The 24205-nt window shown below is 38.4% G+C and overlaps 3 protein-coding genes across 3 annotated transcripts; 1 reads left to right on the top strand and 2 right to left on the bottom strand.

Annotated features, from left to right (window-relative positions):
- The first annotated feature begins 6921 nt into the window (after window positions 1–6921).
- Window positions 6922–7775, top strand: LOC122648515. The gene is made up of 2 exons (XM_043841721.1): window positions 6922–7072; window positions 7164–7775. The coding sequence occupies exons 1-2, from the start codon at window positions 7013–7015 to the stop codon at window positions 7761–7763; spliced, it is 660 nt and encodes a 219-aa protein (XP_043697656.1). The 5' UTR covers window positions 6922–7012; the 3' UTR covers window positions 7764–7775.
- Window positions 7776–13194: 5419 nt separating this feature from the next.
- Window positions 13195–20409, bottom strand: LOC122648514 (peptidyl-tRNA hydrolase ICT1, mitochondrial). The gene is made up of 8 exons (XM_043841720.1): window positions 19964–20409; window positions 17259–17318; window positions 17050–17132; window positions 15465–15529; window positions 15245–15278; window positions 13858–13928; window positions 13502–13641; window positions 13195–13418 (listed from the first exon to the last, which is right to left on the bottom strand). The coding sequence occupies exons 1-7, from the start codon at window positions 20259–20261 to the stop codon at window positions 13551–13553; spliced, it is 702 nt and encodes a 233-aa protein (XP_043697655.1). The 5' UTR covers window positions 20262–20409; the 3' UTR covers window positions 13195–13418; window positions 13502–13550.
- A 980-nt stretch (window positions 20410–21389) lies between these two features.
- LOC122648516 lies at window positions 21390–22838 on the bottom strand. The gene is made up of 2 exons (XM_043841722.1): window positions 22334–22838; window positions 21390–22221 (listed from the first exon to the last, which is right to left on the bottom strand). The coding sequence occupies exons 1-2, from the start codon at window positions 22388–22390 to the stop codon at window positions 21622–21624; spliced, it is 657 nt and encodes a 218-aa protein (XP_043697657.1). The 5' UTR covers window positions 22391–22838; the 3' UTR covers window positions 21390–21621.
- Between the last annotated feature and the right edge of the window lie 1367 nt (window positions 22839–24205).

Genomic DNA, 24205 nt, shown 5'->3' with positions numbered 1-24205 from the left:
AACTTCTTCATCAACTTTTCCCTTTCGTCTTTTCTACTCAACATTCTTCAGTTACTAAAAGCTATTGATTCTAGAGAAGAGCAGACAAACAATTGGGTGGGAGAGAGGGTTTGACTTAGAAGATTAGAAAAACTCATAATCATGATTAGTCTCATTGAAATTAATTTTAAGCAACTTGTTCATAGTTAAAAATACTTAGGTTAAAATAAGATCATATCTACGGTTGAAGCCTGAAGAATGTCAACCTTCAACTTCATGGTCATCAAAAGGTTTTAGAAGATTAAAATTTACCATACACGTTTTTCAATGACAAATAATTTATAGGTTTTCTCATAGAGCAGGAGTTCTATTTTATATGCTGTTACAATATTAAGATTGGGAAAAAGAATGCTATCTCACAGGCGGCGCAGTCCCTGTGTCCAAACACAAGGCTGTGCAAAATGATCGCTACATTTTTAGGGATTTCCATAATTCTATGGTGGCACAGTGATTATTTCAAGCAATCTATATCTAGGCTTAGAGGCCACGCATCGCACACGACCATGTAGCATTTTTTCTCACATTAAGATTATATGCTTATATAGGACTAGTACTTTTGAGAGAGAGATGGTCAAATGAATTTGAAAAAATGAAATTCGAAAATGGTTTTCATGAGCCTCATGCGGAAAATACTCTCTCTCTCTCTCTCTCTCTCTCTCTCTCTCTCTCTCTCTCTCTCTGTATTCCTTTCCAAAACAAATCTAAGAATGTTTCTTAAAGATTACTCATGATTTTAGTGCACGGTATCGGAACGGGTATCAGTAACCTGTAAAATTGATACAATATCGATGCGGTATCAGCTTGTATCGGCTGTATCAGACAACTTTGCCCTTGATTCTCCTCTAAAAATGAGTTTTTTGACCCTTTTACCCCTTATCCGTACTGTGCTACCGATACGATATCAACACGGTATTGGTATCATTGACTAGCAAAACCGGTACATATCACCCGATACGGGCGATACGATACCGATACCTCAAGCCATGAGATTACTAAATCATTTACTTAAGAGGAGTAACTCAATGACACGTCTATAGGATTATTTATGACTCGACAAATTCTTTTAATTGTTCCTTGTTTTATCTCTAAAAGTTTTTTACGAAAATGATATAAAAGACTTTTCAAAAATAATTTGAAGTGACATATAATTATGTCATTAGCAAAAGTTGTCATTGTCATACATAATTTTCAAGTACACATAGAAAATGTTTCTATTACCCTAATTGAAAATTTTATATGCCATACAAAAAAGGTACAAAAGTAAATTACACCTTAAGGGGTCCTAGACTTAGACTCTCATTAGGAAAATCGCTTACTAAAATATGAATTAATTACAAAAAATCCTAATTATTTATTGACATTAATTGAAAATTGTTTTAATTTAAACTTTTATTTTTAACATTTTTCGATGATGGACTTGAATCCTTTATGTGCATGAGACATGATCAAATCAATGATAGGTTGGGAAGTAATTTTCTGACTGAGAGTGTGGCCTACACCAACACCACCATATGTCTATCTCTCTCTTCCTCAAAACAAGGGGATGTGCAAAAGTATCTTTTCATATGGGAAGGAGAGAGATAGGCATATGGGAAGGGACGCTTATGACATATCATCGTCTCACATGAACATATTTCATTTTTGACCTGATGTTGTACAAAACTTTTCCCCTTAATTTAATAAATATTTGTAAATAAATTATGATACTTATAATCCATGATCCTTATCTTGTGTAATAAATAAGACAAGGCTAGGCTCAACCCAAGCCGGTCTGGCTCAATGCCAGGCCTAAAAATCTCAACACTAGCCACCTATGATCCAACCAATCAGGTAAGCATCAATTGATTCTTTTTCTAGAATGATTCATCTTTTATCTTCTGGTTATAGAAAAAAATGGGATACATTTACAAGAAATCTAATTCAATTAGATGGTGTAGATTAAGATTTCGAATAAGAGTGAAGAGAAGATCTTATGGAAAAGAAAAACCTTGGTCTAAAAAGTCAAAAAGATAGTGAGCATTTTAGAAGAAAAAAACGCATCTTTTATTAAATAAATATATTAAAGGGAAAGGCTCTTTGAGCCCAAGGCGTATATTATGCCTCCTCATATGGATTATTATATATATATTTTTTTAGCAAGAGAAAGAATAATTAAATAATTAATGTGAGAGGGTTTAGAGTACCCTGCTTGCTCAAAGAACCCTCTCCCATATATTAATAAGGAAAAAGATTCTATGAAGCAATGACAAAAGGTACATTAGCATCTTCTATATTTATCTCTCTTTTTCAAACGAAATGACTTCTTGACCCCCCCTCCCCTTTCTATACAAAACCATTTTGTCACTCTTCATTGGTCCACTCCCTCCGCCACTTGCACAGAGAGCCATTATAATTATGAAGGTAAGAAAATGGTGTTTTTTTTAATTTTTTATGGGGAGAGGGTGTAAACAGGTAAGAACCTAAGGGTGTCAATTTGGAACTGAAATCGAATATCAAATGTCCGAAACTAAAACCGACCATATAAAATCATATCGAAAAAGATTCAATATGGAAAAATAAAATCTTTCACGATTTAGTACAATATCAATTTTTAAGCCAAAACCATCTGGTATGAATGAAACCATACCAGATTATCTACTTTTGTCCCAAAAAGAGGCTATATGTTTTATTGACTTATTAAGTATATATATATATATATATATATATATATATATATATATATACTAACAGGAAAAAAGATAACTGCTTGATTGTGTGGTTTCTACGCTCAGACATAACAGTTCGTGAAATGACTGTTCAACTCAAATGAATAAAAAATTTCATCCATATTGATGTTCTTATCTATATTATCATTGGCTCCCGGCTCCCGGCTCCCGTGTTGGTGCATGAGCTATATGACCGCACCGATCTCTTGCCCATAATAATACAACGTTAAGCTGCAAGGAGTAAAGACAACTTACCAAAAAAGTATAAAGAAAAGTGAATTAATTTATTTCACACTGAATAAGAAACTGGAACTGATTATATGTGTTGAAACCGTTTTCTGACAAAACTGATAAGACCACATACGACTGACAACTGATGAAGTTAATTTACCAAAAAAAAATGTAAAGACAAAGTGATGTTCAAATAAGAAACTGAAACTAATTATATGTGTCGAAACCGTTTTCTAACAAGACTGACAAGACCACATACGATTGACAACCGATGAAGTTAACTTCCAAAAAAAATTGTAAAGACAAAGTGAAGTTGGGTGGTAGCGGTGCGACGATGAAATTCCTTAAACTCACCACTAAACGCGACGGTTAAATCTGAGTCGTTTATTTTTTTATCTTTTAATCGTCACCATTGAATAAAAAAAGGCATTAACCTGTTCACCGTCACCTGAGTCGTTTATTTTTTTTATCTTTTAATCGTCACCATTGAATAAAAAAAGGCATTAACCTGTTCACCGTCAGAGCAGGTTTCTTCTTTTTCCTATTGTTTTTCAGGGGAGTGTTTCAGGTGCGCGGTGGAGGCAAGTTGCAGACCGCCGATGGTGGCCGCGCATACATCATTTCTTCGAACCGTTCGTCCCGTTGGAGCTTTGCTGGTTCATCTAAAGGATTGTTCCCTCCACTGCCATTCCCATTATTGTCACTCTTCTTCCATCGCTTCCGCTATTCCAACAAAAAAAAAAGGGCAAAAACAGAGCTTTCGTGAGAGATAGGGTCGCAGGTGATTGCAGAGATCTATCATAGAGATGCCCATTGCAAGCAGATATCAATGGAGGGTCGTTCAGATGAAGTCCTATTAGATTTTTTTTTTTTACACAAATTAAGTCCTTTTCCTTCATCAATTTCTTCTTCTCTTTCTCTGAATCAATTCGAACTTCAAACTGAGGCAAGCAGTAGATGATCTTCAATTTTCCGGGTTTCATTCAATGTTAATTAAATTTGATGGACTTGTACCATTTTTGTCTTCGGTTTTCTCTGATATACGGGTTCTGAAAGGCTGTTCTTTGCCAAATAGAAGGAGAGGGCGACGTTGCAGGGGGTTTGGGCGTGCGAGGAAGACGAAGAAGAAAATGAGATAAATGAAAAAAAAGAAAAAAAAATTAAATGGTACCCCTTTCCCGAACTTCTTCTTTCCCTTCCGTCGTCTTCTCATCTTTGTCGTTTTTTCCCCTCTCTCATCAAAGAATCGAGATTCGAAACTCGAGAACATAAAAAAAATCAAAGAACGCCTGAGAACTGAGAAGACATAACCCCCAAGAAACGGTGGGGAAAAAACCAGAATCCGAAGCTCGTCTGAGCCGCTGCTGGGCTGTGATGAGACTGATTAGCCCCCAGGGCTTCGAAACTTGGTGAATTCCTCCAGATTTCGACTTTCTAATGATACTTAAGAGATCAAAGACTCCATAACACAAGCCCAATGCTTCATTAATGAATCCAAAACCCTAGAAACTTCCCTCAGCTCCCTTGAAATTGACTAGAAACGCAATGTTTTCCAAAAAATTATAAGAAATCAAATGAAAAAGTGAGTTGGATGAGCAGGTTGCAGGTTGAATGGTTTGAGATGAAGAGACAGAAAACGCAGAGATGGGTTTTGAGTTGCAGGAGTGGTTTTTTCTTTTTTTCTTTTTTATTGATTCTCTCTGGGTTTGCAGAGAATTGGCTTACAGGAGGAGAGAGATTTACAGGGGATTGCTCCAACATGGGTTTTGGGTTGCAAGTGGTTGCTCCTTGGTTGTCTTTGGGGTTGCAGGTGGTGGTTCATTGGTTGGCTCTGAAGATGGGTTTTGGGTTGCAGGTCGGTGGCTGAAGAAGACGGGAGAACCGGTTGCAGGTTAAAAAATGAACGGTTAAGATAGATAGATGAAATCTCAACGGTTGAGATTCATCCGTCGCATCTATGGTGCGCTTAAGGTACTTTACCAGTCGCGCCACAACTTTTTTCCCTACTAATATATAAAAAAAAATTGATTATATGTGATTTTTTTTTTCCTTTCTGGGACCGGGTTGACCCTAGAATTTTATTAAAATTTTAATAGAATCAATGAAAGAAGAAACAAGGGGAGGACATACCCTTCTTACCCCAATCCGAGTACATAAAGACTCACAAACGCTCATTGATCAGGCTCACTCCCTTACAAAATCCCACCAAATAATTACTTTCTCAGACTCGGTATCCCAATCAAATCCTCACGTATGATCCGATTGAGCCCAAGAGGAAGAACATTTTTTGAACTAAATAGGGTGTTGGTTGCCGAAGTGCAAGCATAATTCGCCAACCAATCCACCGCCCTATTGCTCTCTCTGAAAGTGAATTCAGTTCCAGGCTGAAGAGAACTAATTATATGTGTTGAAATAGATAAAAATCCTTTGCAGTGCCTTGCAGTTCGGGCTTGAGAGCTCGACTCGTAGAAGATGTTTCATTCAACGGTGTGAGCTCGAGAATTAAGGGGGGGGGGAAATTGGGTCAATCAAACTCGCACCATTGGATGAAGCATCTTCCACAGCTCGAGCTCTCAAACCCGAATTGCAAGGCACTACAAGATTAAGGAACTACATAGGATTTTTATCCATGTTGAAACCGTATTTCAGACAAGACTAACAAGACCACACACAACTGCAGATTTGAATAAGAAATCGTATTCCATATTGAATAAAAACCGTACCAAACTGGTGTGGTATCGGTATCAAAAATGAAGTTTGATTTGGTACGATACGATTTTGATATTTACTTTCTACTTTTGTAATAAACCGAAACCATACCAAATTCTCAATACCGTACCGATTGACACCCTATAAGAACCTGACCTACCCCGCAAGAGTCCACACCATGTAGAAGGATTAGATCCTCTGACCCATTCAAATACTCTAGACACTTCTCATTGAATCCTGATTCATATGTATATATTATAGGAGAAAGTTCTCTATTCGAGCGTGTGACCTACACCAACATTCCCATAAGTCTATCTCTCTCCTCCTCATATGAAAAGACACTTCTATCCCCTTATTTCGAGAAAGAGAGAGATAGACACATAAGAGTGTTGACGTAGACCGTGCTCCCAGATAGAAAACTATTTCCCATATATTATATATGCCGATTGCAATCTAAAAGTTCTGTGCAATGCATATCCTTGTTTCATCTTAAAATAGTCAAACAAGAAAGATGCCCAAACCCTAAAATCCATTAAAATATCTCAGTTTCAACCAGAGTCTTTAGTTGTTGCATTAGGCAACCGCCCATTACAAATATAGAGGTACCACATCTATGACTACAGTACCATTTGCTACGTTTGGATTCCAAGTTGACATTGCCTTGTCCTGTGCCGGTCATGCAGTCATGCACTCCCCCATAAACCCAAAGTCCCAGCTGCGATGTTTTTCCCCCCTCGTTCCTAATCTCACTCTGTGTAGTGATTATCCAAAAAAGATTATAAAATTGTAAAACAACAAAAATCTCTCTAACATTTTTTACTTTTATTCTAAACACACGTTTGCTCTCTGTGGAGTATTGCACAATGTCAACGCTTCTACGAAACCTATTTGTTCTTTGCGTCACTTTTGTTTGCTTTTTCCAATTTAATAACGCCTTAGATGCTCTTGTTACTACGGAAAAAATCCTCTGCGATGTACTGTTGTGCGAGTCTTATAAGAAATCAACACGTGGAAGATGCGATATCCAATAATAATTTTACATTGAATTCAAATCATTGGATGAAACTTCTTATAACGTGTCGGATTCTCTGTATTATAATGCACCGCAAGATACCTGCACTGCAGAGGATTTTAATCCTCAATAGTACCGACCCACCACAAGCCACACGCCTCTCTCTCTCTCTGGGAGTAGTGACTCCATCTACATATGTAAACAATAACGCAAACAAACAGATTTCCCAAGTAAAACTATATTTGGGCTTCGGCTGAAAACAGATGAGAAAACAGTCAAAACGAATAGGAATTTCAAGAAGAATCGGCAGAGATCGATGAAACTGGTTTGGTGTCCCGATACAGCCTCAAAGGCTTACATCGATACCGTTAAATCAGTAAGCAATTCTTCACGGAATTACAACTTTTCTTGAATTGGGTAGCGTTTCTTGAATGGTTTTAATTTGAAATTTCCGATTAATTTTTCAGTGTGAGCTTTTTGAAGAATCGAGTGTGGCGGAGCTGGTGTCTGCCATGGCGGCGGGATGGAAAGCGAAGCTAATCGTGGAAGCGTGGTCACGAGGTGGAGTAGTATCTACCAGTATCGGTCTCGCCGTCGCTAGCCGCCACACGGGTGCACGACACGTGTGCGTGGTGGAAGATGAACTGTCGAGATCGGAGTACGTGGAGACGATGTTGCGTGAGGTAGGGATGTCGCCGGAAGTTGTTGTGGGAGAGACGAAGGAAGTGATGGTGGGGATTTCCGAAGTGGATTTCTTGGTGGTTGATTGTCGCCGGAAAGACTTCGCCGGAATTTTGAGGATGGCGAGATTCAGCCACCGGGGTGCGGTGGTGGTGTGCAAACATGCTAACCCTGCAGGGCCCAGTATCAAGTGGCGTGGGGTTTTGCCGTCAACGACACGTGTCGCACGGTCGGTGTTTCTTCCAATAGGGAAGGGTTTGGATATTGTACATGTGGGGAGCAGTAACAGCGGTGGAGGTGACTCGGGCTCCATCATGAAAGGCACCGGTCGTTGGATCAGACACATCGATAAGGAATCTGGGGAAGAGCATTTGTTCCGGAAATGAGTAAGAAGGAATGGATGACGTAGTAGTTAGAACCGAGAAAAGTTCAAGGGTGGTGGTGGTATATATATATATATTGATATTTGTAGTTGTTTTGAATCTCAAGTTTCTTAAATAAGTGATGGAAAACTTTGAAGAATTTACTATAAAAGGGAAACCATTCTCTGCAAAATAAGAACTTCTAATTGCTTAGTTCATAGTTTGATTAGATTTGCCGTCGAGTTCTAAGATCTTGGTTGCGTTTCAAATGGAAGAATAGGATTTTTTTTTATTTCTTTTACTAGTTGTTTAATTGCACTTGCGAAAGAAAGTAAAAAATTCATAATTTCTGTTTGGGAAATTATCAGCGCCACCCTTGAGAGGTTTGCCAATATTTTAAGGCACCCACATGAAGTATGGTATCCAAATTTTCTAGGGCGCATTGTCTGTAGCAGTCTGAGCGGTGCACAAATAGGGCGTGGTTCAATGACCGCCTTACCCCTGTCTGAACGCCTTGTCCGAACGGGGTAAGGCGATCATTGCACCACGCCATATTTGTGCATCGCTCAAGCCGCTAGGGACAGCGCACCGTAGAAAATCATGACCCCAAAGTATGGAAATATCAACTATTACCCAAATTTTGAGGGGGTTAACCTTTGCAAAATTGGTCAAATGTCATAATCTGCTGACATAACTACTTAACAGTCCTGATAAGTTAGTCAAGGGCTTAAACCACCATTACGCCTTCTCAGCCATCCAAATACCCTAGCATCAACTGTTTCCAATTTTTGTACGCTTGCACCTTTGAATCAATGTCATTTGGAAAATTGGTCAAATTTGGTAATATGAAGCTTGAAGAACAATTTGACATGTATTTTGCCAACCTTTCAGATTCTCCAATATTCAACCAAATCGACAAATGAACAGAAATCTCAAAGTTTGAATAAACAAAGCTAAGCCTATAATAATCAGTAAATAAATACCTGAAAAAGAGAAATACAAAAAAGAGGGTTTGGAGTTGGAATTTGTCTCAAGAGAAAAAAGAAAAGTTACAGGGAGTTACCTCTCAGATAGTATGCTCTCTATTTTCAAATCATTTTCTAAAAATAGAACCAGAAGAAGAACATATGTAGTTGTAGGGAAGAGTATTCACAAATCTTCTACCTTCTTCCTCTTTTGCTCTATTGGCATCTCATGGTTCCTCTATAATCTAGAATTTTCAGCTTAGGTCCATTCCTCCTTCAAAAATCGTGAGAGCCACAAAGATTTTGCTGAGATCTCAGGTCTCAGTTTCTTTTTCAAAAACAAATCTCCCTTAAAGTGCCCTCCATTTGCACTACGTTAAAGAAATCTTCCTTTTTTCCTCTTTAAAGGATCTCTTTTTTGTTTTTTTTTTACCAAATCTATTCGGGTTGGTTCTTTTGCAAAGGACGAAACAATAGCTCAACTATCTTCCCTGTTAGTGTGGGCATTGGTCGCTGGGGAAGAAAGGGGTGGGAGGGCATGGTGGAGGTGGAGTTGGGGGAGGGTAAGGTACAGAAGAGGGGCGGGTGTTGGGGAGAGGGGTGGGAGGAAGAAGAAGGATGTGTTTGGTTCTTTTATTTGAAAGGGTAGAATACGTAGTTCATACACTAATAAGGGCAGAATTTTCTTTTAAAAAAAATTAACCTGCTGGCATCACTACTTAACAGCCCTTGACTAAACGTAGGGGGTATATGTGTAATTTTTTTCTAAATTAGGGGAGCCGATGATAAGTTCCATACTTCGTATTGGTGACTTAAAATATTGGCAAACCACAAGGGGTGGCGCTGATAATTTCATTTTTTGTTTACATATTTTAAAAGAGATCATTTAAATGATGCCATTTAGAACTTGATCTTGTCTTATTCTTAGAAGTTTTTTAGAGATAAAGGTAAAAATATAATTTAAAAATGAGTTATCATTATATTATGTATTGAGTTTTCCCTTCACCCACAACGAAGGAAGAATCCTTCGCCGATGGGTCTCGGTGTCTTAGAATGGGCATCAAGAACAATGGGGAGGGCATTATCAATTTTGTATAGTAGGAGACAGATATAATTATGGCCTACAATGATGGGTAAACCCTCTTCCACGTATAACAGAAAACTTTTGCCTTATGTCAGTATCAAAAGTTGTTATTGACTTACATATTTTTTGAATACACATGTAAACTGACAGTATCTACCATCATTGAAAAAAAATGTGTTATATTAAAAGGGTAAAAAAAAATGGTTACAAATTATTTGACACCTTAAAGGATATCAATAAGAAAATCTTGCTAAAATTTTAAGTTCTTTTTTTCCTTCTATTATGAGGGAGGGAGATAAGTAAAATTTAATTTTCTTTTTCCCTGTGCTTTTGATATAATAAATGACACCTGAAATCTTCTTCCTAATTTTTGCAATAATGCATCCAAACCAAATGCAATCTTAATAAGTTTGTGGGATATATGAGAGACTTTTTTTTATCAATTATACTCTAAAGAATATTTTCTTTCCTATAAACCTGGTATCTACAATTTTTATAGGGTGCAAGGTTAGAAGTGAAGCGAGTGAGAATGAATTAGAATCAATAATTCTTTTTTCACTTTAATTCCAACCAAACACCTATCGATCACATGGGGTGCATTCCACCATCTCCCAACTAAAAGCAGGCAATGAGAGAAACAAGTGAGATGTGCCCCCCAATCAGTCTCCTTCATTCTTTCTATTGTTTATATTTCTTTGGGATAAAGTTCTCTGCACTGGGGACGTAGGGTACACCCAGACACATGGGGGTGGGCGAAATGACCACCCCCAATAACACAAACCCCGCTCCTATTCCACCCCATGTGTCTGATGCACTCCTGGACAGAGAATATGCACCCATTTTTTTAACTATTAATTTCATGATATGAATATTAAATTTGCAACCATAACAAGTAGCATTTATAATGAATCCAAACTATAAAATTTTTTTGGTGTATTTTTCATTTGGAATCAAGAACAACATGCCCAGAGTGGAGGCTTATCAAATTGAGCCTTAGGAGAGAGAAAAAAAAATCCATGCCTAGATTTTATGGTAGAAAAATCCATGCCTAGATGATGAAGTAGACAAAATGTCTATGAAATTTGAGCTCTAATTGAATTGTACCACGTTATTGTTGTAGTTTATGTGTCAAAATCAATATGTTGTGGGCCACTTAGTTAGGTGCATTTTGTTCAATCACGGGAAGAATAATTATTTAAACACCCCTGAGAACCCTAACTCCATTTGTCTTATCTCCCCAACAGTTCTCCTTAAACTCTTTCTACACACAAAACATTGGGAAAAAATGATAAAAAATATAAAAAGAAATAGAAAAAATAATCATTATCAAGTAAAGGTACAACGATATCATTGGAAACATGAGAAAGGAAGGAGCCATATCTTTATTTGAGTTTTTTTTTTCCATTTTTTGAGAGGAAAATAGTATGATTGGTTAACAAATAATTAAAAAAACAAGTCTGTTTTGTTCCTCTTGAATACCAAAAAATAAAAATAAAAATCTAGTTTAGCAAAATTAGAGAGTTTTGTTGGGATATTCATGCATAAGACAAAAAGAATAGTCTCACATCGGATATAAAAGAGGATATGGGTGGATTAATAGGTATTTGGACACCCTCTCCTTAACAATTAGCTTTTGAGGATGAGACTCAAGTTCCTAACAACTGGTATCAGAGCAGTTTTGTTGGGATATCTACGCATAAGGCAAAAAGAATAGTCTCACATCGGATATAAAAGGAGATGTGGATGGGTTAATAGGTACTTGGACACCTTCTCCTTAACAGTTAGCTTTTGAGGATGAAACTCAAGTTCCTAGCAACTGGTATCAGAATCGGGTTTTGATCTCGGGCTCCACGTGTTTATCATTCACATGGAGGGGGAGATTGTTGGGATATCCACGCAAAGAATAGTCCCACATCGGAGATGAAAGAGGATGTGGATAGATTAATAGGTACTTAAGCATCCTCTCCTAAACAGCTAGCTTTTTTGAGGATGAGAGCCAAGTTCCTAACAAGTTTTTTAGTTTAGCAACAGGTTTTGACATATAGAAAGATGATATGACAATATTTATGACTATAGATATTTAGGAAATGATCTAGATTGGCCATCTGTCAATTTTCAAGCTATCATATAATATAATCTTGTATGGATTAGTATATTTCCTTATATTTTCTAGCAGTCCTTTTATTTAAGAAAAGCTTCATTTTCCACTGGATTTTTCAGAGTTTTATTTTTCAAAAATAGGTAGTGACGAGGAAGACGCCTTTGAAGCTATGGAGATAGCCAAACGTGTGTGAACTATGAAGGTTAAAAGATATAGGTACATGGTTTCAGAGGCCACTGCATCTGTTCTTCAAATAAACAATCGAATTCTAACATTCTGCGAGACTCTCATGCATGAGAAAGACCCATGTATCGAGTGTTTGAGTTGGTTGGGTCCATCTTATATCCTGTCGGTCCACATAATTATTATTGGGTCTGTTAATTCTGAATCTATAATTGGTTGGGTTTTCTGTAGTAAAAACCTAACCACAGGCAATGTAAGATCACATGATGGTGATGATCATTCTCCTCGATCGTAGAAGAAACTGAAGACTCCCAACTGGTCAAATATAAGCACAGGATTCGTGATGGGTTTTTTCTAAGTTTTGATGCTTGACGAATCCTCATAGCCCATGGTCACAAACAGTATATTTTGAAGAGAAACTTCGGCAATTAGAAAAAATGGCGAATGGTGCGGGAAAACTGAGGGAGCGAGACTGGATGAGCTTCAATGTCTCTCTGAATGTGCACGACTGTGTTAAGCTGAGGTTGAGAAGCTGGAGGGCAATGATAGTGATAGAGAAGCCAAAATTTGAGAGAGCCAATCAAGAATTTCACATTTAGAATTTGAGATTGTGAAGTAAAGCTGCAATGGAAACACTTCATTTGCAGGCCCTGAAAAATTGCGGGGAAGCTACGGAAGATTCACAGATGACTATTAGAAGTTGAATCTAAAGCAAAGAGGCCCATGTGGTAGAATAGTGTGTTATTTTCTTCTTTGAATCTTTCGCCCTAATGTGTAGGTTCTCTTTTTTAGTGAATTTGATATTCTGAAGCTGTTCTTATAGCCAAATATTTTGCAGTGTCAAACTGTTAAGTGATGGTGCTCACCACCTCCTAATCATTTTTCCCTCTACTTACTCCTATGTTTGTTGGTTTATTTAGCTCACAGGGTTTTACTTGAATTGTCCAATGCTGGAATGGTGCTTAGCTTCTAAATTTTCAGAGATGGCTCAGTGCTGTAATGGAAATCTCTATTTATGACAATAGTATGATATTACTCCAGTTGGAAAAATCTGATCATTATCCAAGAACAATTGCGAGGAGGGTGGTGGCGGGGTTGGGGAGGAAAAAAATTGAAAATAATAAACAGAAGCTGTTGTACTATACAAAGGTTGATACCAATGCTATCTAATACTGGATGATTGTGATCTCTGGGAGGATGAATGTTCCTTTGCAGTATTATGGTATTCTTGTTGATATTGATGATTCACTTGTTTAAGCTCGTCATCTCATAACAATCTTCTCTGTATTTGATCTATGCAACAGTTCAACACTTCATGATGTATGTTAATTGCTCTTGAATTCGACCTGAACATGAGAAAGCCGGAAACGAATTTGAAAATTCTTACAAAACAGCAAAAATGACTTTGCTGATGAGTAATCGTTAATACCTCATAATATTTCAAACCCCAAATGCATGCAGATCCTATGTTTACTATGTCAATCCCAACTATCTCTGCTTCTCCTAAAAGCCTTCTTTTGTGAGAGGACTTTCTTGTTTTGCAGCCTCTTGTGCTCCCCTATCGCAGCCCTTCAATCACAAACAAAATCTCTTGGTAGCCTCTCCAATTCAACAAATACGATAAATGATTCATGTGAGGAATACATGGTAAAGAGTGAAAGGCAACAAAAAGAAAAGCAATCCTCCTCCTCCCCTCCCCCGCCCCCCCAAAAAAAAAAAAATAAATAAATAAAAGACATTGACAAGATAATAAAGATGGTAACATTGACAGAGGAAAGCACTTACAACTTAGCAATCTTCTTCTTTTGCTCTTCTGAAGGAGGTGGTGGGACATAAGAAGCAGCATTAATAATTTCCTGTCAAATTAATTTAGTTAAAGAGGAAATTATATCCGAAACCAAGAGCTCACTGGTATGTTAAACAAGAAACAAGAAAAGGCAGGCTATATAGAAGGGTGAAGTGGCTGGAAGTTGAATCTACTTCCAAAAAATCTTTTTTTTTTTTGGGTGGTGGGGGGGGGGGGGGGATGCAGTTCCAAACTTCCAATTATCCTCTTTTCTCGAAATCTCTCCTCCCCTCCTTTTTGCCCTTTTGTAACAACCAATAGGAGTCCATAGTCCATGCTCTGGTTCTTTGTCCATTTGCTGCTGCATCTTGGTGTGCTTCCCCTTTGCGCTTAGATACTTAACAGTTTCAGGGAACCCAATTTAAAGAGTGATTAGCCTATCTGTTTAATAGCTATAAAGGCATTCCTAATCGCCTGGAACTATTCAGTGGTCTGCTCTATTGTGGCAAAATTGGAAAACTTGGAATAGAGCTATTTTTAACTATGTTCCTCCGGACTTACTATCTACTATTTCTTCTTTCTACATATTTGTTGATGACAGCTATGCTGGTCTTACTCGATTTCCGCAGCAGGTGGCACCACCTCCGAGTTTCCTTTGCCTCAAGTGGTTTTTTCCTCGGATTATATCTTTGCTTGTACTGGTAGCTCCTGGAATGCTTCCACACAAAAAGGTGGGAGAGGTGTTATTTTTACGAATGGCATCGGGTCATTTATTCCTGTCAAACGTAAGGCGAGTGTCGGATTTTCTGCATCTTCTATGGAAGCCGAAGCGATTCAGGATGTGATGCTTTTGGCTCGTAGCCTCCAGCTCAGCTCTATGATTATATCTTCTGATTGCCTACCTGTGATCAAGGCTCTTAACAGGCTTGAGTCGTCTCTTGATTGGGCTACGAAGTCTATAGTCGATGATATGGTCTCCCTTTCAGTTGATTTTTCTAATTTGTAATTCTTTCATGTATCTCGTGATGCTGTTAGGGAAGCCCATCTTTTGGCGAAGGATGCCTCTAGGGTTTGTCTCATGTTTGGTGGCTTCATCCTCCACCTCTTTTTGTACATTTCCCTTCTCACGGCCAGAATTTCTCTAGAGCTGATTCTTTTAATAAGATTTTTCATATCTTGACCAGAAAAAAAAAAAAAGAAGAAAGAAATGACTGGAAGTTGGAATAAGAGCATTTTAATCTGTTAGAATACCCCACAAAATGTCCAGTGTGTTTGTTTCACTCATGCTCCCTTTACTGTTAAATCTAAGAAGCATGCAGCTTCACAGTAGAATCCGATCCGATTGCATAAAAATCAGGAAACAATAAATTAAAAAAAATTTCTTACCTGAAGTTTTTCCAGAGCATCTTCAATGTTACCCCTGAAGAAAAACACAGAATGAGACTAACTCTGGAACCAAAACAGAAAATAAGTAGTACTGAATTCAATTGGCAAGGACCAACACCTAACAATTAAGAGGTCATGAGTTCAAGGGGCCTAACCTATCCCTCCCCTCCCCGCCCCCCTCCCCACCCAAAAAAAAAAAAAGTAGTGAGCAGAAGCTAACTTCTGTGTTCTAGTCTTTGTAGAAGAAATCACAAGCTCCCAGTCTTTGTTGATCCGATTCTTTTCCTGTTAATAAACAAGGAAGTATGTTGAAATTTGCACAAAGTACAATAATAACAGTGAGTAGAATCTGGCAAACCATTTGATAAATAAATGAACAAAGATTCTAGCAGTGTTCGAAAACAGACAAAACATTGGATTAATCAGTCCAGAAGTAGACAGTCAGAATCATAGTGATGAAGATCGAACAGTCCAGGACAACTGAGATCTTCCGGTCTGCATGCGTGGGAGCAGCTCAAACAAAGAAAAGTCTGGTCCGGTCTGAATTCAGGCCCGGCCCGCCGTCTGCTGCTGGGTCCGGGAATGGTGCCAGGCGAGGGAGCCGCTATGCCCCGTTGCTCTGCTGCAGCCGGCCCCCGGACTATGCAAAAGAATATGAAGAAAACAAGACCAAAACACTGTTCACGGTACTGTTCACACGAATAATGTCACAGCCCATATTTGCCTTGTGTAGGAATGCTTTTTAGAAGATCTTGTGGGCCCATCAAGTGGAGAAAGACTCTATCTCTAATGCTGTCATAGTTTAGTTTATATTTTCAGTTTTAGAAAGATATTTTATTTCATTTAGGTAGCTTCTAATTTCATTTTTGTTACTCTTTTTGTTTTTAGGAGTTTCTATTCTGACGTATGGCAGTTAGATTTATAGGAAGTTTCTATTTTAGTTCTAAGCTACTTGTAAGCAAACACTTTCTATTTTTGTAACCCATTTTTCTATATAAATAAGGAGCAAGGCTGAATACAGGGGACGATTGAAGATTGAAAAAAATAGAGAGCTATGACTTGAAGCTGTGAGAGGCAGTGGCCGTGGGATGCAGCAACAGTGAGAGGCCATGGGTGAGAGACCCTGGACTGAGAGAGTCCCCTATCCCCTTAATCTTCTTCTTCTTCCATACCTTTTTATGTTCTTTCATATGTAAACAGAAAAAGAAAAATTAAAAAAAAAATCAGTTATTCAATTTTTTTCTCCCTTATTTTATTGATCCTGCTGCAATCGATCTCCCACTGGTTTTTCCCTGGTTCGAAGTCGAGTTTGCATTACATAGGACCACCCAGTCTGATGGTCCAATCAGGGACTTTTATCCAATACAACTATCAACCATTCTCAACTGTCAGGCCGACTGCTGAACAGTCTGTTGGTGGCGGATCATCGAGTATGACCGTAGAACACAGGGAACACAGGATTCTGGCAAACATGTGAATGCTAGCATGGTAATGACAACAACCTTTGTCTCTCATCGATTATTACACAAAAGAGGCAATAAAATTAAGGATATTTATGTCAGGAAGACAGGATGTTGAATGCCGTCTTCACCGCACAGGTTTTCATGTGGTACAAATTCAGAGCATTAATGAGCACCATTATATGGGACATTCCAAAGTTCCAAATTTATATTGACCAAGTCTAATGAATTGGCTATCAGATCCTTGGACCCTTCCCACAAGCATTTGCTAGACCCCCTCCAGTGTAATTATGCATTCAGTTATTCAATCAATGGGGGACTGCACGAAGAAGTTCAGTAAGATACCATTTGCAAAATCCTCTCCCTGACTCTGTCGCTGAGCCAATATGCATTCTTGACATTGAACCGCATGTCCACCTTGGTGTTGACTGCAAACATGATATCCACAAGGAGCTTCAGAAAGGAGTAAAGAAACAAATACAGAAGAATGAGAATGAATAGAGTAAGGGGAACTTGATGAGGATCTACAGTGAAAGATAAAGAAGTTAACAGACCTTTGTTGACATTCTGACCTCCAGGTCCACCACTTCTTGCAAAACTAACAGTAACATGGTCTGAAGAAAAACAATAAAGAACAGATTCAGATTCACACCAGAGTAATATGACCAATCACTGAGCTCATTGCCGTAAACCTAGAGCAACCAACTCAAGCATCAGAGCAGTAAGTAGATGACAGCATTCAAATCTCCAATCCTTTAACTTTTATATAGCTAAGTAGTTACTTTGTCTTATGAGATATGCACAGAGTTTGAAAGTTCTCTAAAGTAGCACCACATAGCACACAGAAAAAAAAATTTGTAACAATAGGAGTGGCCAAAAGAAGTTATTCAAACCTATTGTTTAATCAATAGGTAAGTAGGTTCTTCAATAAATAAATCGGATAGGATTGTAAGCAAAAACAAATGACCACTTGGATTCACTTGTTCAGTCTATGAAGCACAGCTTTACATTGTATCCATGTCCTCTTCTTCCATTTACTCTCCAAACATAGTCATAGGATAAGTAGGAACCCAAGATATGGACATTGAATTCATCATGAAAAAATAACTTATTAGGTAATGAACCAGTCGTCAAAATCAGAGGATCTTAAGGAGGTCCTGAACTACAGATGTTAAACTAGCCACTGTCCTCTTTTGTTTTAATGTTTTTTTTTCCCTAAATTGTTTGAGCAACAAGGAATATTTAGTATAAGTAAAGGACACCAGCAGAGAAATTCTCCAGTATATAGCATGCCTACTTACAACCCTTCATCACCCTTGAGCCCGGAAGGATCTTCTTTTCAAAAGGGAATGGCAAGTGGGTATAGAATCAGAATAGAAGCAGAGGAGGGGCTGAGATTGAAATGCCACCAAGAGCTAGGATGGATTTAGAAAGAAAGCAATAAGTCATTTTCAAGGCACTAGAAGAATAGGGGATGCATGCCTTGTCAATGTCAAGTCCATTACAAAGGCAAAAGATATGATCCAAAATGCCTGCAAAGCTCAAAAGGTCTCCAAGCTTCTTAAAGCCCATGCGATCCACAATAAATGCCCTTCACAACCACAAATAATAGAATTGATGCAGAACTACTAGACATACTGGAGATAGAAAACCAAAAATCAACAAAAGCCATGATCAAATGTGTGATAAAAGATGTAATGAGTCTTCAATTGTCACATGGGTATCAAAAAAGAACTTTGAAGACTACATATTTTTCACAGTATCTTCAGGAAGATCTGTCAAGAATGGTGTATAGACGTTGACACCTGGATAGATCACAACATCGTTCTTTTATTTTTATAGGTCTCCAAGTGATGCAGGATGCTTAACTATAGTATTTTCAATTATCCAGATATTCAAGTTTATCTATATGGATGGAGTTGATTAGTACTCTGTTAGTCCATCCACAAGTTTCCCTTCCAGAGTTTATTTTCTTATTCTGCAAGTTTGATAAGGAAGATAAATATATTAATTTTCCTTAATGCCTCCCTTTTGCAGAAATTATTATGAGTTCCCCACCTTGAAAACCTCTGAAAATTTTCCTTTGGTGTGGTTACGTAGCAAGTTGCTCGCATCTTGGTTTCAACAACTTGTTAACTACTTAACTCATCACTTCTTTTAACTTCTTTTAGTATGTTGCCATGTGGACACCAAGAATTTAGGACACATTCCATGTCTTTCATTCCAAAGTATTTTGCAACACCTAAGGTTACATAAGTGAACTGATGCCTCTAAAAGGTGTAGAAAATCCCCTGGAATAAAATATTTTATTATTTTAATAACCACCCATTTTTCTGGCTCTTATTTTAATAACCACCCATTTTTCTGGCTCAGAATTTCTGAATTGTATGCCTTCTACATAGATAACACCATGAGCCTTGATTTTTTTTTCCCACTCCAAAGAACCAAAAACTTACAAGAAAGTCAAATACTTTAAGTCGTAGTCTTGAATGCCATACAAGGAACTTTAACATGTTGATCTCTTCTCATTTTAATCAGTTTTAAGAGTAACTGAGGCCACAGCCAAGAGTTAGTTATGAAAGCAATAAGACATGGTGATAAATTCTTCAGAATGAAAAGAGACAACAATAATACAACGGCTTTATGCAAAACATCTGCATACACTGATGTGTCTACTGTTCTGCCTCTTCCTTTAGAGACAAAGTGTGGAAACAGTCCGTCATGTCTTATCCAAACTCTGTATGAAGAAGCAAAAGCCTTCATTTTTTGCCCCAGATAACTATGACAACATATCACTAAGGTTTCAATCAATAATCACCTACTTCCCCCAAACAATGAACTGAGAATGGTTTGATCAATTGTGCAGTGAAATGTGGCAAATAGAATTCTTCCATCAAAATGAAAAAACATGTTTTAGGTAACTATAGTTCGATTCTTATGTTCATGGCTCCGTTCCTCTGTCTAAACACTGACAATTCAACAAACATATGATGTCCTTTCAATCATAGCTGAGACAGTAATATCGTTATTCTATATGGAAGCAACAGAAGACTGGCTAAAGTTCTTCAATCTACCATATTGGATGGGTAACAAGTTTTGTCTATACCATGCCTCAAACTACCAGTCTCCTGTTAAAGCAATGTCCTCATAGCAAGTTGTATTGAAGCGAAAGTGTAAAGGAAAAGAGCAGAAGAGCTGAAAAAAAATGGGTTTCCTTCGAGGGGAAAAAAAGAAAGAAAAGCGCCATGGAAGAATGTACCAAGCGTAATTTTGGGGGTAGGCTCGTTGCCGGCAGAAAGAGCTCTCTCTTCGGCTTCTTGCAGAAGTTGCTGAACTTGTGACAGACGGGCCGACGCCTTCTTGCCTCCGTCGCCAGAATCTGAAGCCATGCAACGGATCCCACCGGGACGAATTGCACGGCATGAGAGGCGAAAGGTATTGTCGAACATCAGGGATGTTTTCATCGGAAGCAATGTAAACGTCCTCGATCTTGAGAGTGGTGAGCTCTGGAATATTTCTCTCATTATCATATTAGCGGTGGTTCTCAAGGCTGCCATGTCGTGAGAAGCGAACCCCAGAGAAAGAGAAACTGCGAGTCTCTGTAAAGTTGAATTCCCCTATTCCTTAACCCAGTCTCACACAGTACTACAGCAGAGAGAGAGAGAGAGAGAGAGAGAGAGAGAAGGGGCGCGTAAGAAGTTCCAACTTCCAAATCTTTTTTCTGTTTTCCTCTGCTCTCCTTTCTCTTCTCATCCACAATAAGCTGGGAAATTTATGGGCTTCTTAAAATTGAGAGTTTCCCACCTTCGCATTGGAATTGGTCTGAATCGGCCCGATTCATTCCTGTACATAGAAATAGAAAGAACCCAAGATTTTTTTCTTTTGGGTCAAGAGAACCCAAGATTTCCACATATCTGTAATCTCTTAGATTTTTTATTTACAAAACTTGTAATTCTTGCTAAAAACATCATTCAATTTTCTGTTGTTACCCAAAAAAAATTGGGAAAATTTCATAGATCTACTAAATAAGAAAAGGGGTAAGAGATCTCTACTACTTGGTCGCATGGTCTCTACACAAACGTTTGGCCCAATAGGTGAGCATGCCTAGGAATTTACTCAAGGGGCAGGGGTGTAGGAAACACCAAATAGAGATTTTTTTCCCAAAAGAAAATAAATTACAAGATAAATAGGTATTGCATACTTGATAAAAGATATGAACCTAATCTTTTTTCCCTGTTGCTATTTAAAACAGTTTTTTACTTTTATAATGGCAATTGGCACGAACTCAATTCTCTACGAGATTTTCTAGTTCAGCAATCTTACTCGGTAAGTCAATTTGGGGCATTTTTGGAAGTTTGTGTCTATTTTTTTTTGCTTGTGTAGCATGAGGTTTTATTTTTTTTAGGTAATCTTTGTTGCATGAGTACTAACCAACTTTAGGGATTAAGTAAATCTTCTCAAAATGTAAACTAGTGGATGTAAAATTATCCTGCAATTTATTTTCTTATCTAGTGGATCTAAGAAATTTTCTTCAAAAAAAATGAAGATTAGAATTCATAGCCGATACCATCTCGAGTTGCTCGGAATCAGCCCTTGCACACCAATTAAGCCCCAAAAAACCAGATTCTCCAGCTTCAGATGTGCATGAGATGTTTATCTATGGACGCCTCCACTTTTTTCTTATGAAGTGACTCCAAGTTTTTTCCTTATAATTCACAACAAAATTCAGATAACAATACAAAGCTCCTAAGCCCTCAAAAACTAAAGAGCTTTAGATGGGTACTACATGACTTTGGCTATTTACAATTTAGACTCTCTTCTCAACATAGTACTCTTGTTTCAACAAAGCCCCCAAAATAGTAGAAACAGAGCACATAGAAGAAGCAAAGACATAGACTAGACCTCAACCTCTTTCCTCTAAGGAGATGTGATCCTATAAACATGCTCTTCACCTGTGCACTTGTCTACTCTAACAACCCATCGACTCCTTTTGGCACCATTGACACCACCACCACCAGCATTGTTGCCTCCAACCTTGGCCATTGCAGGTATCCGAGCCACCAGCAATCCCCCTCCAATAGGCAGCAATTGGGTCTTTGACCCACTTCTTGGCCACCATGATCCTTTGCCTAATGCATTGTAGCCCACCACAACAGCTTCTCCATGCTTCACTCCTGCTTGCACTGCTCGAAATACACCTTCATGATCTTCCAAGTTACAATCAATGAGAGTGAAATCTGCACCTTTATAGCAGTTCATTAGAAGTCTCCGAGCATCACCAATAACAAACTCAACATAATCAGCATTGGAACCTAGAGCATCTTCAGATGCATGAAGCTCATCTAGCCCACGAAGGATACACACAACGCGACCACCGGTCTGATGTGCTGCTGCAACAAGAGCCAATGTGGTTGTGCCTGCAGTTCCTGCACAAACCTCTACCATGAGCTGTGCACTGTTACCCGCAGCAAGTGCTGATACAAACTCAGCTACATCTGGTTCCTTGACTCTGTTTCCCTAAACCAAAGATCAATAAGAAAAACCCAAATGAGAAAAATTGCAAAATCAATGAAAAGTATGTGGTTGGACTAATGGTGAAATTGATTTGAGTTGCTGCTTTGTAACTTACCATTTTCAAGGTTCTGATGTAAGCTTGAGTAGCATTCTCTGCAGACCAACAAGCCATTTTTCTCTTTCTTTCTCTTCTGGTTCTTCTCTAATAGGTTGTGATGTGCTCCTCAACTTCTGGGTCGGTAGAGGTCTTCACCCTTGTACTTAAAGGATAGAAGACCATAGGCCTCGTGCAATGGAATTATATAGAAGCAACTGAGGGAGGTTGTTATGAAGAAATTAAGTCATTCCAACTGGCAAATAATAATCTAATAACTTGAAAAAGAAGATTGACGAGTCTATAATCACTAGACTAATTATTGTCCACAACTCAGAAAAAAAAGAGATCAAGATCAACCCAATTGGGCCAACCACTTGCCATGTGGTCTCCATGTCATCACAGCAAAGCTTAACTACTTGATCCAGTGTGTTAATGAAGCTATTATTAATGGTAATAAGAACTAAGAATCTTTTTATAGGGTTTACTTAGCTATTCAATCAAACAATTGGAGGGCATTTGCAAATGTGTAAAACTAACCGGAAACATCGTCGAGCATGCCAGAACAAGAAGCAAGACCGCTCCGCCGATGGTGCCAAGCCTAGCTAGCCTAGTGATTGAGCAGGGCATTATTAATCTGTATTAAACTTCCTATACACTAAGTCAATTGATATAATTAATATAATTTTTATTACTAAACCAAATCTGAATCAACTTAATATCTTCTGTCGCCACACCATTCCCGAAATATTCATGTAGTAGCTGTATTGTCCTAGACTGGACAGACCATGACATAGTTTAAGAAATGAAGAACAGGAAATGGTCAGTTTGGTAGCATTTTTCCATGACAGGCCAAACAAGCCCCACGTTCATTTGTTCAGTGAAGGCAACAAGCTTCAGTAAATAATTTCTAGTTTTTCAAGATAATATCAGATGGAATTGAACTAAACCTTTACCCAAAAAAAAAAATTTGAACTAAACCAACCCAAACCGGTTGGCCCATGAAAAATATTGTGTCCTATGTAGTACCCATGATTGATGCCTACGCTTCACATATGGTTAGGTGATGGCATATGTCTTTTTGTTTTCAAGGGTGTCTAATCCTAGGCAAGGGTGTCTAATCCTAAATCGAACCGGTCATACCAGCCCAACCCGAGCCGGATGAGCCTACCGAACCGAGTCCTTATTGAGCCTGGCTCAATTTATGGTTAAGGGTACCATTTGGTTCGGGCTATACCGACGGGCCACTGATAGGCCTGAACTTGACGCCCGAGCCTTAGGAATTCTGCCTAATCCCTACCGAAAACTAGTACCCAGTTTTCAAACTGACCCGGACCGAAGCCGAAACCAAAAAGTCCTTAACAATTCGGGTCGATTTCCCTAAACGTCACACCGAAACCGAAAAGCGTGATTGACACCTTTATGTCTAGGTGATCCGGCCTCTCCTTGCCTTTGGATGAGTAGGATTACCGGTCCAAGACAAGGTTGGACCAGGCCGGTTTGGTTTGAAGTTTGAAACAAATTCCTTGATATCAACCATGACCATCAACAAATAAAAAACTTGGAAATGGACAGAGGCCGAGTCTTATGGTACAAGGAGGCCAGCAAAACACAAGGAGATCTAAAGAAGGATCACGTTGCTTCACAAGCAAAAATATTAATTTTGTTGTCTTCTGGTCTACTTCTGCATCTTGACCGGGTTCCATTTGTTATATCCATGGGAGAGAAGTGGTGGTGGTGATGATGGATTAGTGGTATTGCCGACTTGATAATTTTTAAAGATGTGAAGGTCATGAGAATGTGAGATCAACTATTCTTCGGGTTGGACAGAGAGTAGTGGAGAATAAGAAGAAGGGTAGACAACGTGTTGGAGATAAGTTGTGGAGGAAGTGA

The sequence above is a fragment of the Telopea speciosissima genome, chromosome 1 (genome assembly GCF_018873765.1).
Source record: "Telopea speciosissima isolate NSW1024214 ecotype Mountain lineage chromosome 1, Tspe_v1, whole genome shotgun sequence".
Lineage (NCBI taxonomy): Eukaryota > Viridiplantae > Streptophyta > Magnoliopsida > Proteales > Proteaceae > Telopea > Telopea speciosissima.
This window is presented reverse-complemented; position numbering and strand designations above follow the sequence as displayed.

Coding starts and splice junctions, on each gene's coding strand:
- LOC122648516 (XM_043841722.1), bottom strand. CDS start 22,390: ATGGCTTGTTGGTCTGCAGAGAATGCTACTCAAGCTTACATCAGAACC. Junction 22,222..22,333: donor ACATCAGAACCTTGAAAATG/GTAAGTTACAAA, acceptor TCTTTGGTTTAG/GGAAACAGAGTCAAGGAACC.
- LOC122648515 (XM_043841721.1), top strand. CDS start 7,013: ATGAAACTGGTTTGGTGTCCCGATACAGCCTCAAAGGCTTACATCGAT. Junction 7,073..7,163: donor ACATCGATACCGTTAAATCA/GTAAGCAATTCT, acceptor TTAATTTTTCAG/TGTGAGCTTTTTGAAGAATC.
- LOC122648514 (XM_043841720.1), bottom strand. CDS start 20,261: ATGGCAGCCTTGAGAACCACCGCTAATATGATAATGAGAGAAATATTC. Junction 15,279..15,464: donor ACAAAGACTAGAACACAGAA/GTTAGCTTCTGC, acceptor GTTTTTCTTCAG/GGGTAACATTGAAGATGCTC. Junction 13,642..13,857: donor AAGAAGAAGATTGCTAAGTT/GTAAGTGCTTTC, acceptor TTGTGATTGAAG/GGCTGCGATAGGGGAGCACA.